At 34.6% G+C, this 15990-nt stretch overlaps 1 protein-coding gene across 2 annotated transcripts in view; it reads right to left on the reverse strand.

Annotated features, from left to right (window-relative positions):
• Positions 1-15990, reverse strand: part of TDRD3 (tudor domain containing 3) — a 204196-nt gene that overhangs the window by 37704 nt on the left and 150502 nt on the right. For both annotated transcript variants that reach the window (XM_043892527.1, XM_043892526.1), the window contains 2 exons: positions 13736-14586; positions 6756-6881 (listed from right to left, as the gene is read on the reverse strand). In XM_043892527.1, coding sequence (XP_043748462.1) covers positions 6756-6881; positions 13736-14586 — 977 coding nt within the window. The remainder of the gene's footprint in view (positions 1-6755; positions 6882-13735; positions 14587-15990) is intronic.

The following is a 15990-nucleotide window of genomic DNA, read 5'->3' on the forward strand; positions in this document are numbered from 1 at the left end:
TAAAGTTCAGGAAATCAGGATCAGTAGGAAGGGTGACCAAATACATCAAGAGATACCACCCACTAAAGGTAAAAAGAAAATAAAGTTTAAAAAACAAAGTCAAAAATACAATGATGTTTAAGAAATAGAATTAAAACACATAGAGATAACTAATAAATGAGGTGAAAAAGGAAGGGTATAAAAGAACACAAATGACTATGTAAGGTTAAAAAAAGAAAATGGACAACTGATGACTCATTATGGTGTGCAATCAAACATATATCCTAAGTCCCCTTTTAGCCCATCACCAATCAAGGATCACAACTACTGATTTTAGAACTGAAAAGATACCCTGCAGGAGCTCCAATTGAAAGGGAATAAATTCTGTATTGCAATGAGCAACATATTTTTGTGCCTTTTAGGTATAGAGGGAAGAATCAAAAACAAAACTGTGTCCAGTTTCTTTTTTTTTTTAATTCAATATCGATGCCTCTTCAGATTTATAAAAATCTTTAAAATATCCTGACATGAGTGCCAAGTCAAGGCACATGCCCAATATAAAAATAACATGTTTGGGAATAAGAAATAAAACAAAACAAAAATATTCCTCAAATTCATTTATTTTACTACTTTATTACCAGTGTATTAGTAAATCTTCTGCATATATACATTAAGGAATGGTAAAATTGAGTGCAGTTTGAAATTACAGTTTTAAAAGTCCTGATAAAGTAAATGAAACAATTAACATTTGTGCTTGAAAGAGAACAAATTTTGGGCCAATCGAAATAAAAATGTCAAAGGAAAAGATAAGTTCATCTGACAATCCTAGCTAGCCCTCTTAGGCTGTAGATTACTTCCATGATGCCTCCTTAAGATTACTTTGAAGAAAAATCAAAGTTACACATTATTTAGCATAAATCTAAAGCACCTTAAATTTACTTCTCCATTGACCAGTGCCATACTACCATACTTTAAGTTGCTATTAATAAAGGGGAGACTTAGCAGATAAAAAATTAACATATCTACTGATACTATTCTTGTATACAAAAAAAATGCTGTTGATTTTTCAATTATGCTAACTTGATTCTTAATATTTAAATAATACAAGGTTTAAAGTGCTTTATGAATTATAATTAAAGTTAGAAACAAAATAGCACATCTTAGGTAATCCCCTACCATGTTATTTTACTTTGTTATTTTTACTTTCAGTAAAAAGGAACATGAAATAATCACATGAGGTACTTTCATTGCTTAATAAAGGAAAACTCAAATCACCCAGAAACTTTTTAAAGATGCTTTATATAGCATCTTTAATCTTGAATAGATTATAATATATTAAATTAAATTATCAGATAGCAAAATTCAAGTGGTACTTTAGTACATGTTCTTCAGATAGCATACTATTTTCTGAGTAGTAATTAAAATGGTGAAATAAAGTATCTCTTGAATAATGTAGCCCAGTCAAAACTAGATTCTGAAGATTTTCATAATAATCTCTTACGTTTCATAATAACCTCAAATTCACAAACTGAATTTGGGATTCAGGAAATAGACATCAATTTATATCTAAGTTGATATATATATATATCAATGTATATATATGATATATCAATGTATATGGCATGCATTTATGAATGAATCATCTCTCCCTCTATGCAGAAGTTTTCATATCTCCAGTAAAGTCCTTTTGTATGATCCACAATCTCCTGTGGGAACTGTGAAAAGCTGAATGGTAGATTAAGAAATAAATAAAGCATATCTAATACAACCAAATTTTATTAAAACAGAGCTAAAAGACATTGCATGGAAATGTCCAAATTCTACCACCTATAATCTGAAAATTATGTTCTTAAATGCAGCTAAGACAGCTACACTCTTTTTGATTTACTCTGTGTTTATATTGCAAAAGAGAATGAGCACTGCTTACATGGAAATTTTTGAAAGGAAAGTATCCCAAAAATATGTATAGTGGAAGAAAATGTATTACAGTATTTCACTGACCTTACTCAAATTATGCAGAAATTTAAGCATGGTAAATTATACCCATTAATTTATTTAAGAATTTATTAGCAGAAATGAAAAACCTTCTGGACTATGATCAAATACGTGCCTGTACTTTTTACTGGATACTAACTGGCAAAATCTCACTGTTACATAATTCTAATTTCTCTTTGAAGTTAATGGTTTCTATAACAATTGTCCCCTTTTTAATATTTATTATGATCTTTTGATATCAAATACAAATGAGATATAGCCTAACTTTATCCCTATATCTTTAAAATTTCTAACATGACCTTGTTATAATACATTTAAGATTCATGTTTAACTCATTAATTTGCATATCACAATTCTCTATCTCCTTCCTCATTAAATAGGTTAGGAATGGGGGGTTAAATGTTTCTCTTTAATATTTTTATTAGTGGAAGAATACTTTATGGCTTTTTATGAACATTATTTGAATTTGGAAAGGTAATTTTCAAATTTGCTTCCCAGGATGACATTATAATATAAACTTTGCACAAAGTTACTTCAAAAGTAAAACTTGAGATTAATAGTTCTTTTTGTAAAGTATGCTAAAATTGAAAAAATATAATTATTTTAAAAAGAAATCCAAACTCACCTAAAAGGAAATTGACTTTTTAAACAGATAAAATCAATAAGAAATTTTAAACACATAAAATTCATTAAATCACACTTTCTTCTTCCATAATTTATTTTCAAATAAGGAGAACTAAAATATAGACCTTAAACATTATTAAAATTAAAACATCAATAAACAAGATTTTTCCCACTTATATCTTGTTTTAAAGCTTCAAGAGGTAAATGAAGACTCCCACAAGATATTTAAGTTTGTTTCACACAATTGGAAATACAACTTTCACTAACTTTGTGTAGTACACAGGACTTTTGTGTGTTCTGAGTACTAACATATACCCCTCACACAGAACACTGCCTAGCACCTAAACAGATATGCAGTAAGTGTTTATTGAATAAAACTAATCTATACAATAAATTTTCTAGTTGGAAGAATAGCTGAACAAAGATCATTTCCTCATAGTAAAACACTATGAAACTTCAAAAAGTTTAGAAATCAGCATGTTCTAAAATATTTCTTGGGATATAAAAGTCTCAGTGGCATAAAAGTCATAAATATTCTTGGAAAATCAGGACTTGACACTATCTTTCCAGATTTAGATAAGTAACTCATAAGGAACAACACTCCAAAAGCACAAAAGATTTGTCTGAGCAGCAGCACCAGGGTATTTTAAAGAGTAATTCCAAGTGGCCTGTGGCATCTTTTTACTGTTTTCCTGTATTAGTTTTAGAGTTAAAAGGAGTAAATTTGGAAATGGCTGCAAGAAACATAAATAGGTTTCCTTTGCCCCTAATGTTTCATATACAGTGGTCAGGAAAATAAAACGGCATTATAGTTTTCTCCCTATATAGTTTTACAAATATGAGATTGCATAATGATTCATTTCCTTTGGTAAAATAAGGAAAATCCTGCAACATACAAAGAACATTAAATTAAAAATTATAGAATTTATCCAGTTAAGAATGAGCTGTGATCTCACATTATGTTGATAATTTACTACTATAATAAAGACACTAAAATTAAGATAGACTATTTTACCATAGTTAAAAAAAAAAAAAAAACAGGTTAAATTGAGCTAGGAGAAAAAAATCAAGGATGACAGAACAGAAAGTTCAGTAGATCAGTTTGGAGGAAATAAAGTATTTAATCATAATCAGAACGTATACTTTCATCACCTAATATATCATCACTGAGTATGTTCTGAAAATATACAAATAGACGGGGAAACTAGAAATTTGTCTACACACAGATTTAAGGCAAATAGTTCTTAAACTTCATGAAGAAAAAAATTAACATTAAGCTATTAATTTTATTTTTGTCTTAATTTTCCACATAAGAGACTATTAACTTAGTCATTGAGTCTCCTAATATTTCATGCTTTTATTTAATAATTCATCCTTACACCTTTAAGAAAATACAGGCAACTGATTTCTATAAAGATTTTTGGTGCATATGCAGGATTCTTGGTTGTATTATTTTTCCTGCAAACTATTAAAAAAATCTCAATGAATGCTCATTGCTATACTTAGAAAGACAAGAGGTTTTCCAAAATCTTATGGTAATAACAAATATAAACCTTAATTAAATACATGAAATCATTTCACAACTAAAAACAGTAATGTACATATGTAGCACAAGAGTTAAAAAAATAAAAAACTACACAATCCACAGTGTGAGTAAATAACTCTACTAAGGCTTCTATCAGCCTCACCTTACCTTTGCAGACCTTAAATTTTTCTAGTATGACATTAATTAGAGTTACCTTCTTATTGGTAAAGTGAATGTTTTACTTTGATTAACTTAAAGCTTGTTACAATTCCAAAGTTACAAAAGAAAAAGTACTCACAGAACCCAATATTAGTACTCTCAGAGGATAACAGAACTATACACTAATTCTATGTTAAATGTACTTGACAATCACACTGATTGTTTTTCTTCAGAGGCTTTTTATGTATATGGACACATACTTTTTTTTTTTTAATGGAGATGAGTGAGAACAGGAGCTGCATCTACAACTAAGTCAATTCACATAGATGAAGAAGAAAGGATGATCTTATCCTCAATAAAACTGTTCATGATCCAAAAATATTTGTTATATTAATTTATGCAAAAGCATAAAACATCAATAATCACCTGATTATTTGTAATTAGGAAAAAAGAAATACCAGAATCTCCAAAAGAGTTAATAATACTATCCTGCCTCTTCCTGTAAAATATTTCATGGAGCTTTTTGGGAAGAACCCCTGGAGGAGGGCTTGCCAACTCACTACAGTATTCTTGTCTGGAGAATCCTGTGGACAGAGGAGCCTGGCGGGCTATCAGTCCATGGGGTTGCAAAGACTTAGACATGACTGAAGTGGCTTAGCACAGCATGAAAGATTTTTAAGTTAACTGCAGAAAAAGTAAATAGGTAAAAAACAAACAAAAAAAAACAGCATAGTAAAGCCTAGATGAGGTACAGAGAACATGAAAGTACTGCTGTGGTTCAGAATCACGACATGGGCTGTCACATGTGATACATTTATTGTTCAGCCAAGTTTACAATGGCCTAAAATCAATAAAGCAATGAGGACCATTAAAGGGGAAAAAGGAAATGTCACTGACTTAGAAAGAAAAAGATCACTTGGCACCAAACACCTCTGAGTAGAAGAGCTACAGTGAGGAATAAGAAAGGTGCTCAACAGTTATGTCCACTCTGGAACAGAAAAAGGTAGTAGAGAGGAAACAAAGTAAGGAAACTTAAAATTTTTTTAGGGAGAAAAGAATAAAATTAATCTCTTATTAAATCTCCTAAAAAAACTAAATGTAAAAATTTTATTTTGACTCTGTAATGGCTAACACTGGGATCACATGATGAATAACAAACCTGGGCTCATCTTCTAGAAATACAAACTCAATAAATACTTTTACCATTATAACTACATTAAGACGTTGAGTATTAACTTTAAAAAAGAGAATAAAAATAGCCATCATATGGGAATCAAAAGGGCAAAAGATATAGTTATACCAAGTTTCTCCAAGAAAAGATATAAATTAGACATTAATGGTATTTCAATCTTTTAGGGAATAAGCAGCTAAACTTTAGAGAATGAGAGAAAGGATCTCTTACTTAATTATACAGTATAAGATATGAATGTTACATTGTAAAATATGAAACAATAAGCTACCTAGAAAATCATCAATTTTCTAGAATAAAAAGGTCAAGAAAAAATATCCATGGGCCCAAATATGATTACTGCTACTAGATTTCTGTTGTAGCTTTATTTATCTTCTTTTCTGGGGGGGTGAAGCGGACAATGACACTGAGGTCATGACAGGAAAATCTAGAAGCATCAAAACTAAATCAAAAGCAGTTCATGGGAAAACAAGAATGCTTCAATGATGAAGGCTACTGTCTAAATGATATAATTTTCTAGTATATCTTTATATTTTAGGGAAACAGCAACAAATCAGGTTTCTAGTAATAAGTTTACCAATAGCTACCCATAAATTAGAGAAAGAAATTTGTAAAAAAAAATCTCTATAAAACAAATTCTAACATGCTTTCTCCTCTTGTTTTTGCCTAAATATGTAAAGTTACATAGATCTTGTATACAATAGATTCCATGAGGTCAATACTGTCTAAATTGTATCAACAAAACTGTCAATTTTGACATAACATTTGGCAACAAAATTAAATATTATTAAACAAAGATATTTAAATTTAATCTGCACATACATATATATGTGTAGTAAATGCAGATGTATTTATATATAATTTAAAGTGTTTTTCTTAACTTTACATTTAACTAAAATAATAAAGAATGTACATGTTTTCAAAAGAGATTTAAATTTGACAACTGCTGAACATCATTTGGTCAAATTTAAATAGTAACAAACTTGGAAAGAATAAAATATGCATAGACTCATAAAAACACATACACATTTTTGGCAAACATATAAATAAAGGCACTTATTGCCAAACATAATATAACAAAGCATTATATAAGAGAAGCAATTGCAATGCACTCATTCTTACTGTAGTTTAAGGTAATTATTAACTAAAATCTTACTTTAGGAGTAGCCAGTTTTAAACAAAACATTTTTCCACTGGAAAATTTAGTATTACTATGACTAATCTTTCAGAGCTATGTATTTCCTTCAAAACAGCTTATGTCTGTACATAATTTGGATCACATACCCATGCCTCTGACTGAACGGGCCTGATGTTGCTTAGTAGCACCTCTTCATAGTTTCCATAATCAATGAATTTAACAACTGCTGTCATACCTGAAGAATGAAGAGCTTCAACTTCTGCTCGGTAAAACTGAGGAGACAAAAAGGAGTTTTAAATGATATAATCAACATTGTCTAGATAAGGTGATACATGATGGAAATATAAATACTCGAAATGTTACAATGTTAGTATTTTTTGAAAGCTAATTTTTAAATCAATTTTATTGCCATATCATTGTATTAGTTTTAAGTGGGAAACATAATAATCTTATATATGTATATATTGTGAAATGACCACCACAATAAGTCTAGTTAGTGTCCATCACCACACATGGCTATATTTTTTCCTTAGGATGAAAACTTTAAAGATATAAATCTCTTAGCTAAGATATAAATTCTCTTAGCAACTTTGATATATATAATATTTTAAAGAAAATGATTTTTAAGATAATGCATTTTTAATTTATTTATTTTAATTGGAGGATAATTACTTTACAGTATTGTTATGGTTTTTGCCATACATCGACATGAATCAGCCACAGGGGCACATGTGTCTCCCCACCCTGAGCCCCCGCCTCCCACTTCCCTCCCCACTCCATGCCTTGGGTTGTCCCAGAGCACTGGCTCTCAGTGGCCCGCGTCATGCATGGAACTTGCACTGGTCATCTATTTTACATATGGTAATGCACATGCTTCAGTGTCATTCTCTCAAATCATCCCACCCTCACCTTCTCCCACAGAGTCCAAAATTTACCTCTGGATAATCATAAATTGGCTAAGAAAAAGAGAGATTCTCTTATCCATGTGAGCTCTGACATACACTTAGCAGCGGTAAGATTTCAGAACCAAGAGGATCAGTAGAGAATATTCACATGCTAATGGATGCAAAAAGAACTAGTGCTCTTCAATGTCTCCTTGTTAGCCACTGAAGCCCTCTGACATTAGTAAAACGGTTCTTAGGTACTAATTACAGTACATAGGTATAAAGCAATTTATTTAAAAAACAGAAATATATGACAAAAAAAAAAAATCCTCAAAGGCTCATTGTCATGGCTATAGTCATACAGGCAGCTGTGGTGAAGCAGAGTTCCCAGGCAAGAAGTAAGCACACTAGTTATATCCAGGATTTATAGGATTTAAGACACTGTAAGACCAAACCCTTTTATCTCTTCAGTTTATCTAGTATCACTTGGCTCTGGGAACCAATGCACAAAGTCACCAGGAACTGAATTCACATGACAACTTCAATGTTTAATTTATCTGTTAAGGCAACTTGGAGTAGATCAATTGATTGTGGAGTATTCCCTTCACTATAGGTCAACCCATTTAGGACTCAAATTATAGGTCTGAATGTTGCTTAATGAACATGAAATAGAAACAAAAAACTCTTAAAATTCTAATTTACTCTCAAGGAAACTTTTCTTCAAACAAGGGCAGTTGGATGCTCTTGCCTAATGTCTGCTCTGACAGTGACTCAGTGTAACGGGACCCCCCAAGACCTTGCTGGGACAGACGCTCCTTCTCCCTCATGTCCTCCATCTGCTGCTGGTCTACAGAAAAGCTCAGCCAAGGAATAAATGTAATCAGAGAAGTGAAAAACCATGGAAACAAAGGAAAACAGTCAAGCAAGAAAAAATAATAATGGTTTAGCCATTAAGCAAAGTTAAGGACCTTCAGTTTCTCCTCAAGAGCTACAGATACATATTCTGAGTCAAATCCTTTGAGCTGTTTTGCAGATACTGAAACCCCCAGTAGACAGAAGTTAACCATGTGATGACCAGACTGTAGTTATGACATAAGCTCTTCCATCTTACACAATTTCAAGAACCGGCCTCAAGGAAATGGGAACAATACTTGTACTTAAAACAATTATATGATGCTCATCAGACCATAACATGACCAATTTCAAGATCTTTGTGGAGCTGTTCTGCATGTAGCCTCCCTCCACCAACCCCTCCATTTACCTGTACATTCCTAAATATCTCCTTTAAAAGCTCTTGCCCCTGATCAGCAACAGGGAGCTGGTTAGAGGAGCTAGTTTTTTGGGCCATGAGTCCATCTTCTTCCCAGAACAGCACCAATTTCCTCGACAAAGCCGTCTTTCCTTTTACCCAACACTTGGTTCTCAAAAATTGGCTTTCAAACAGCAAGCAGCCAAGCCTGAGTTCAGTAACCTTCATGGGTTCACCAGAATCAAAAAATGCTAAAGACAACAAAAATTCTTATTCTTGACAACCTTCTAAAATAGCTGTTACTGTGGGTGTACCAGGAAAGAACCTGCTTTTACTAGTATGCTTGTGTGCTTGCCAAGTCGCTTCAGTTGTGTCCCGACTCTATGTGACCCTATGGACTGTAGTCTGCCACATTCCTCTGTTCATGGGATTCTCCAGGCGAAAATAATGGAGTGGGTTGCCATACCCTCCTCCAGAGGATCTTCCTGACCCAGGGATCTAACCTGCGTCCTTTATGCTTCCTGCATTGGCAGGCAGGTTCTTTACCACTAGCACAATCCGGGAAGCCCAACTATACGCCACAGTATAAAAGTTACTAAGTTAATCCATGGTATTTCTTTTCCAGATCTGGATGCAAGAAGATTAGAGATACCATGCCAGAATTTTTCCTTATCTTAGAGATCTAGTTATACATCCACATCTCTCCTTTCCTCCTTTATCTCTTAGCCTTACACTTCCATGTTCTGTAAATTGCTGTATTTCTGGCATACTTCAACTGTAAGCTTTTTGGACAATTTTGTCAGTTCAGGTAAGTTCAACAATGACAAACAATCATAATATATACCCTAGGAAAACAACTGACATTCTTTTAGGAACTTACTAAAAATAGCCTGTGTAAAAATGACTTTACATACCATGGAAGTAAAGGTATAGTGATATGGCACTTGATGAGGCTAGGAGTGCAGAAAAAGCTTCCTGGGGCAAATGACAGTGGGTACAGTCTTCAAGGATGAAGAGTATTTAGCCAAGCTAAGAACTGAGGAAGGTGTTCCAGTAAGAGTTACAGAGACACAAAGCATGGAGAAGAGTACAGGATACAACAAATAGTTTTAAATTAACTATGGCATGATGTGAGAAGGGTCAGCCAATAGGGCAAGATAGTAAGGGTCAGCTGATAGAGGATCCATAGGCATGCTAGACTACAAGAGAAATATTTTAACTAGGAAGAATGACAAGATCACAGTGATGGCAGTTCCAGTGACAATGTTAAGAGGAATAAGACAGAAGGCAAGGAGACCACTTTAGAGGCTGCTACAATACCCCAGCTGATAGGGCTGGAAGAGCTAAACTAGTCATGGCAGATGTACCGGGAGAAGAGGGACTGTTCCGAACTCTCAGTCTTTCTATGAAAGTGAAGCTGGAGAGAAGGCAAGATATCAGGAGGAATGTTTTAAATGGTACTAACTGACTGCTTCCAGAACATCATTTATAATGCAATTAACATTATGGTTTCTTAAGGAGTTATAGATAACGCTGTTCTTAAGCCATTACCCTAGTCTCTGGTTAGAAAATTGGAAAGTTGCCTGTTCTTGACAAGACACTGAAAAGTTCTCTCTTAAATTAGGTGGTTTTATAAGATAACTAATGCCATCTCTTTCACAAAGTATTATTTATTTGCTTAATGGTATATCTATACAGAGCCTAAAATCCTTCATTCTAAACTGAAAAACATCCACATAAAATCAAAATAGTCCCCTTAGGAGATCATTCAATTATTCTAACAATCCTCTAAAAGCTCAAAATATTTTGGGAAATATGAGGCACCACCTTTCAGAAGCTATATGAGATTATTTTGAGTATATTCAGTAGAGACAATATATGAATTTAGTATTTTTTATTTTCTGAGAAAATTAGAGTTGAAAGTAAAGCTTTAATAACAATCTGATCAGGTATTTGAAGATACTTGGTTCATAGCACAGGCAAAATTATCTGATATATCCCAAGCACCTAACACTTAGCAGCTACTCAATTATGGTTTGTTGAATACTCAATATTTGTTAAAGAATTCATCTAAGTTTAAATATCTGAATATCTTAGGACTGTCATTATTCTCTGTTGCTTTGTTTCTAGTCATTCATATTCTCTCTATATTTTTAACCATGCCTCATAATTTTTTTAGGATGCCAGACACTGTATTAATAGATGAAATGCCATGAGGAGGTTCTAAAAAATATTACTTTCCCCTCAAAGAGGATTATATTTTGGGAAGCTGGCAGACAGAGTACAAGTAGATATCCTTGATCATGTGCAGGGGTGATTTTAGGCTCTATACTGGCTTGCTTGTATTTTGCACTTAGTACTAGGATATGATCCTTACAGGATTTGAATGGAAAGCCTGAGTCTTCTTACCAAGCCTTTCAAACATTACTGGACTTGAATTCAAATTATTCACTTCCTCTGTTTGTCAGGGTCACCAACTCCACATTGTTCAATGCGAAAAAAAATTTTTTTCCACCTTCATCTTTACCATTCACAGAAGTATCTTATAGAAGTGACAAAAAGACAAAGGCAAAGTCAAAGTCGCTCAGTCGTGTCTGACTCTGTGACCTCATGGACTATACATATGCGGTCCATGGAATTCTCCAGGCCAGAATACTGGAGCGGGTAGCCTTTCCCTTCTCCAGGGGATCTTCCCAACCCAGGGTCGAACCCAGGTCTCCTGCATTGCAGGCGGATTCTTTACCAGTTGAGCCACAAGGGAAGCCCAAGAATACTGGAGTGGGTAGCCTGTCCCTTCTCCAGTGGATCTTCCTGACCCAGGGATCCAACTGGGGTCTCCTGCATCGTAGGTGGACTCTTTACCAACTGAGCCATCAGGGAAGCCCCCTACAGAAGTGAACCCTCCAAGGCAGACAATGTTAGTTCTATAAACTAACTCTAATTTCCAACTACTTCTTGGCTCTATCTTAATGGAGAAATGGCGAAGCGTAAGTAATCCCCCCACTAGCCAAATCAAATAGTTCTTGTGTTTTGGAAAGTGAGTGGTCTCAGATGCAAGAGTAAGAGTCCCGATAGTGATGAACACCTGTACTTGCTTTCCAAGTCTCCATAAGAGCCAAGGAGTAGCCATGTAAAACAGTTCCAACCAATGAGATTGTCTGTTGGTATTTCTGGGAAGGCTATTACTTTCCTTGAAAAAAAGAAAAGACACAGTTAGTGCAGTCTCCTCCTCTGCTTTCAGCCTTGAATAAAAACTTGACAGCAGAGAAGCTGTTACTAGCCACGTTCACACAAAAACCTTAAAAGACTACGCCATCTAGTTGTACCTGGACCCCTTCCTGCTGCTATCATTAGGTAACACCTAACACCCTGTTTATTCCTCATCATTCATTGAACACAATGGGGCCTGTTTCCTGATCCCAAGCCCTATAGCATCTTTTAAAACATCCAACCACACTTCCCAGCCTAAATTTCATTCCTTGAAATCTTCAGGTAACCTTATCTCCACTATTCCTTCCAGTCACACATATGGGCACATCCATCTCAACTGAATCTACTCTATATATTAAATATTTGTTTCAAATATTTTTTTTTTTACTTGATCTTCACATTCACCTAGGTCCTTCACAATAGTTTTCCTAGTATGACTACCTCTGGTTTTTATTACCTTGCGAATATCTCCAGCTGACTCACTGAAAGAGTCCCTGAAGCTGGAAAAGATCGAAGGCAGAAAGAGAAGAGGGCGTCAGAGAAGAGATGGCTGGATGGCATCACTGATGCAGTGGACATGAAGTGGGGCAAACTTCGGGAGATGGGGAAGGTCAGCGAGGCCTGGAGGACTGCAGTCCGTGGGGTCGCAAAGAGTGGGACATGACTGTGTGCCTGAACAATAACAACAAAATCTCCAGTCCCCTGACCACTCAACTTTTTTCCTACGCAGTGCCTCCTGGAGAATGAACTAGTTAACAAAGTTAACAAATAATTATGAAACTCCTACACTGTGAGAGGAACACGGCAATAGAGGAAAACGAGAGAGGTGTGGTCCTATCTTCAAGGAACTTAAAATCATGGCAGGGGAAAGAGTTATCAATACAGGAACCAAAACCAGAAATACTTACAAACTGTGATGAGCTTTAGAAAGTGAACAAGGCACTGACTGAGAAAGACAATAATGTAGAAGGGAGGAGGATGCAGACAGAGAAGGCTTCCTCTAGGAAGTCTCTGAGCCAAGTCTTCAAGGATCAGAAGAGCAGTTAGTGCAGGAGCATGCTGGGCAGCAATGGAGACACGAACAAAGGCCCTCCTGTCTGAGGGTCCCTCTGGCCTCTTCCCCCCCTGTTCTCACCGTGTCGGTCTTCTCCCTTTTGTCAGGCTCTTTTATCTGATTAACTGTATTCCTTCTCAATCTCATCTTGTGTCTTTCCCTTTCCATTTTCCCCACTCTTTTCCTTTTAGCCAGTATATAATGTAGAACACAAGGCTGTTTAAATTATTGGTTTAATAATTCTTAAGTTATTTATTATTAGCTAAATAATTAACCTTCCTGCTCATAATTTTTTTAAAGTAGGCTAATTATGTATATTATCTTTAAATTAAATGACATCTGCAGAACTTAACTGTGTGCCATTCAACTGATTTGCTTCCTTGTGAATCAGTACAATTTTACTAGAAAGAAAAGCAAATATTAATAGCTCAGTAGATGATAACTAAAGTAACTTATCAACCTCATTTATTCACTTTTACAATACTTTTCTGATATGCAAGTGAAAATCAAACCTAACAATCAAATATTATGGGACTCCTAATCATCCATAAAAAATATTAAATATTTTGCTCTTCCTTTGATAAGTTACATACGCATACATCTGTTCAAAGACTATAAACAAGTATAACCAGAGACTGCAACTCTGTCCCAAAGCAATGGCTTTCCATGGTCTCACTAGACTGTTCCACTCAGTAATATCAGTATTTAATAACTTTACAGCATGCATACCTTGTTGTCTTCCCAATAAAGTGCTAAACATTCATCTCCAGATTTCCATAGCTTTGCATACTCCATAGGAATAGATGATTCTAGTACTTTTTCGGGTTTAATTGGCCCAGATCTTCTTTTGGGACCACTACTGTAAAATATTTTATCATCATAGGATGAAGCTGTGATGGGTCCTGCTGGCTTAATAGGTCCCATTCGCCTTCCCTTCAGTGGCATTTCTGTCTCTCCATTTGGAACACCAATGAAACTATTCGTTCGGACAGGATTCTGGTAATCACTATTTACATTAAAATGTTTTTCAATTTTTACACCACTAAAAGCTTCATTATTTATTGTTCGTGGCTTCCTGTCATAAAAATGATCCGAATTTGCTGTTTGGTTTTCTCTTTTCCCACGTTTGTGATTATTATAATCTATGAATTCTTGAGGAAATGGATTTTCTTTTGCCTCTGCATAAGATGGACCTTTTCCTGATCGGCTTTGCATAGAGTTATCCCTTTTTTTAAATACAGTATCATTGTGTTGGGAACTTAAAAGGTAAGAAGTATCTTTAGTTCTATCATATCTAGAATATGGTCTATCAGCTTTGATTCTCTCTTCAGGCCATACTTCAGATCCTGAAGAAGTACTTGGTCTTTCAGAACCTCTGTTTCTAGGTAATCCACTGCCTTCTAAAACTGCCTTTGAATTTTGGGTGTCTCTTTGAAAACGAGGAGGTTTTTCATTTCTTGGCTGTCTGGTATCATTTCGAGGAAGATATCGTGGTTGATTATTATCTTTTACTCCATTTTGCTCAGTATTTGACATTCTGTTTTGTCCTTGATGAAGCTGCTGCGGCTGTGATTTAGGTTCTGAAAAGTAAAAGTAATCATATGCATATTAAAATGAAGACTGCATTAATACTTAATTATAAAACTACTCATTTAACATATTCTACTATCTTCCTACCTCATTATCTTAATCCCTCTTTGCTTGGTTAGACTCATGTTTCTAATGTACAGTTTGCCTGGTTAGCCACATTAGTGAAGTAAAGCAATGATATGAACCATGAAAAAATTGTGGATAATTCAAAAGCAAGTTGTATTTGTTACTGAATAGTTGCATTGTTGTAGCTATCTATACATGCTGTTCTGGTAATTCATTTCCCAAGACTGGTGAAACAGAACTACAAACTGAAACCACAGAAGCTGCTATGAAACTGTGCAAGTATACCTCTAAGTCAGTTCTTTTATGAATCCCCACCCCATTTAAAATGTTTCATTCACTGTCAGTCAAGTTCTAGTCTTAGCAGAAAAAAAAAATTCTCAGTTCTTTCTGGATCTGGAATTGCTAAGTGTTTGGATTACAATTAGATATCTATTATAAACCTTCCCTGGTGAAGGACAGGGAAGCCTGGTGTGCTGCAGTCCATGTGATCACAAAGACGTGGACACAACTGAGTGACTGAATAACAACATAAACCTATCAAGAACAGGTACTACTTGGAAATACAGGGGGAAAAGTGTCAAAATCTGATTAAGCAAAATAGTGTAGAAAATGTCCAACCAGGAATCAAATCAGTAACATAGCATATATGCATATACCTCACAAATAATCTGACGGTTATATTTCACATAGCGATCTTTATTCTCCTTCAATTTGTACTGTGTCACTTACTCTTTCTTCCTCCACTGTTTCTCATAGCATGTCTATAACACAATTACCAATCAAGTTGACTGGTCCTGGTGCACACATCTTGTTTCTCTTGCCAAACACTATAATCAATATGCACATTAGGATTATTCTTACATTTTCCTGAGGTCACAATACTTCTTAATATTACTAAATTCTGGGTGAGAATGCTTCCTGTATTTGCAAGTAAATTAACTTCTTTGACCTCTAGCTACTAAATGCCAAAGCATTCTCCCTTAGCACTCCTAGTCACTGTGACTACCTAAATTGTCTCCATACATTTCCAAACACCCACTGGAAAAGAAAAGGTATCAAGTAAAATGTTCAGATCAGCAGAAATAAAGAGAAGGTCTTTAAAAGGTCCCAAGTGACAAAGCAAGTCAAGACTAAAGATCAAGGCTCAAAATGAAAAGAAACTTCTCAGCAGAGCCACTGGAAGCTAGAAGTTTACCTAATAGACTTTAAATCACTTTGAAATTAAAGGAAAATTATTTTCTAAGCACTCTACATTTAGCCAAACCACCCACTGATCGCAACAAAGAACAAAGATTTTTCAAATATGCAAGATCTCATATACTAGCCAA

This window comes from Cervus elaphus, chromosome 30 (genome assembly GCF_910594005.1).
Source record: "Cervus elaphus chromosome 30, mCerEla1.1, whole genome shotgun sequence".
In the NCBI taxonomy this organism is placed as follows: Eukaryota; Metazoa; Chordata; class Mammalia; order Artiodactyla; family Cervidae; genus Cervus; species Cervus elaphus.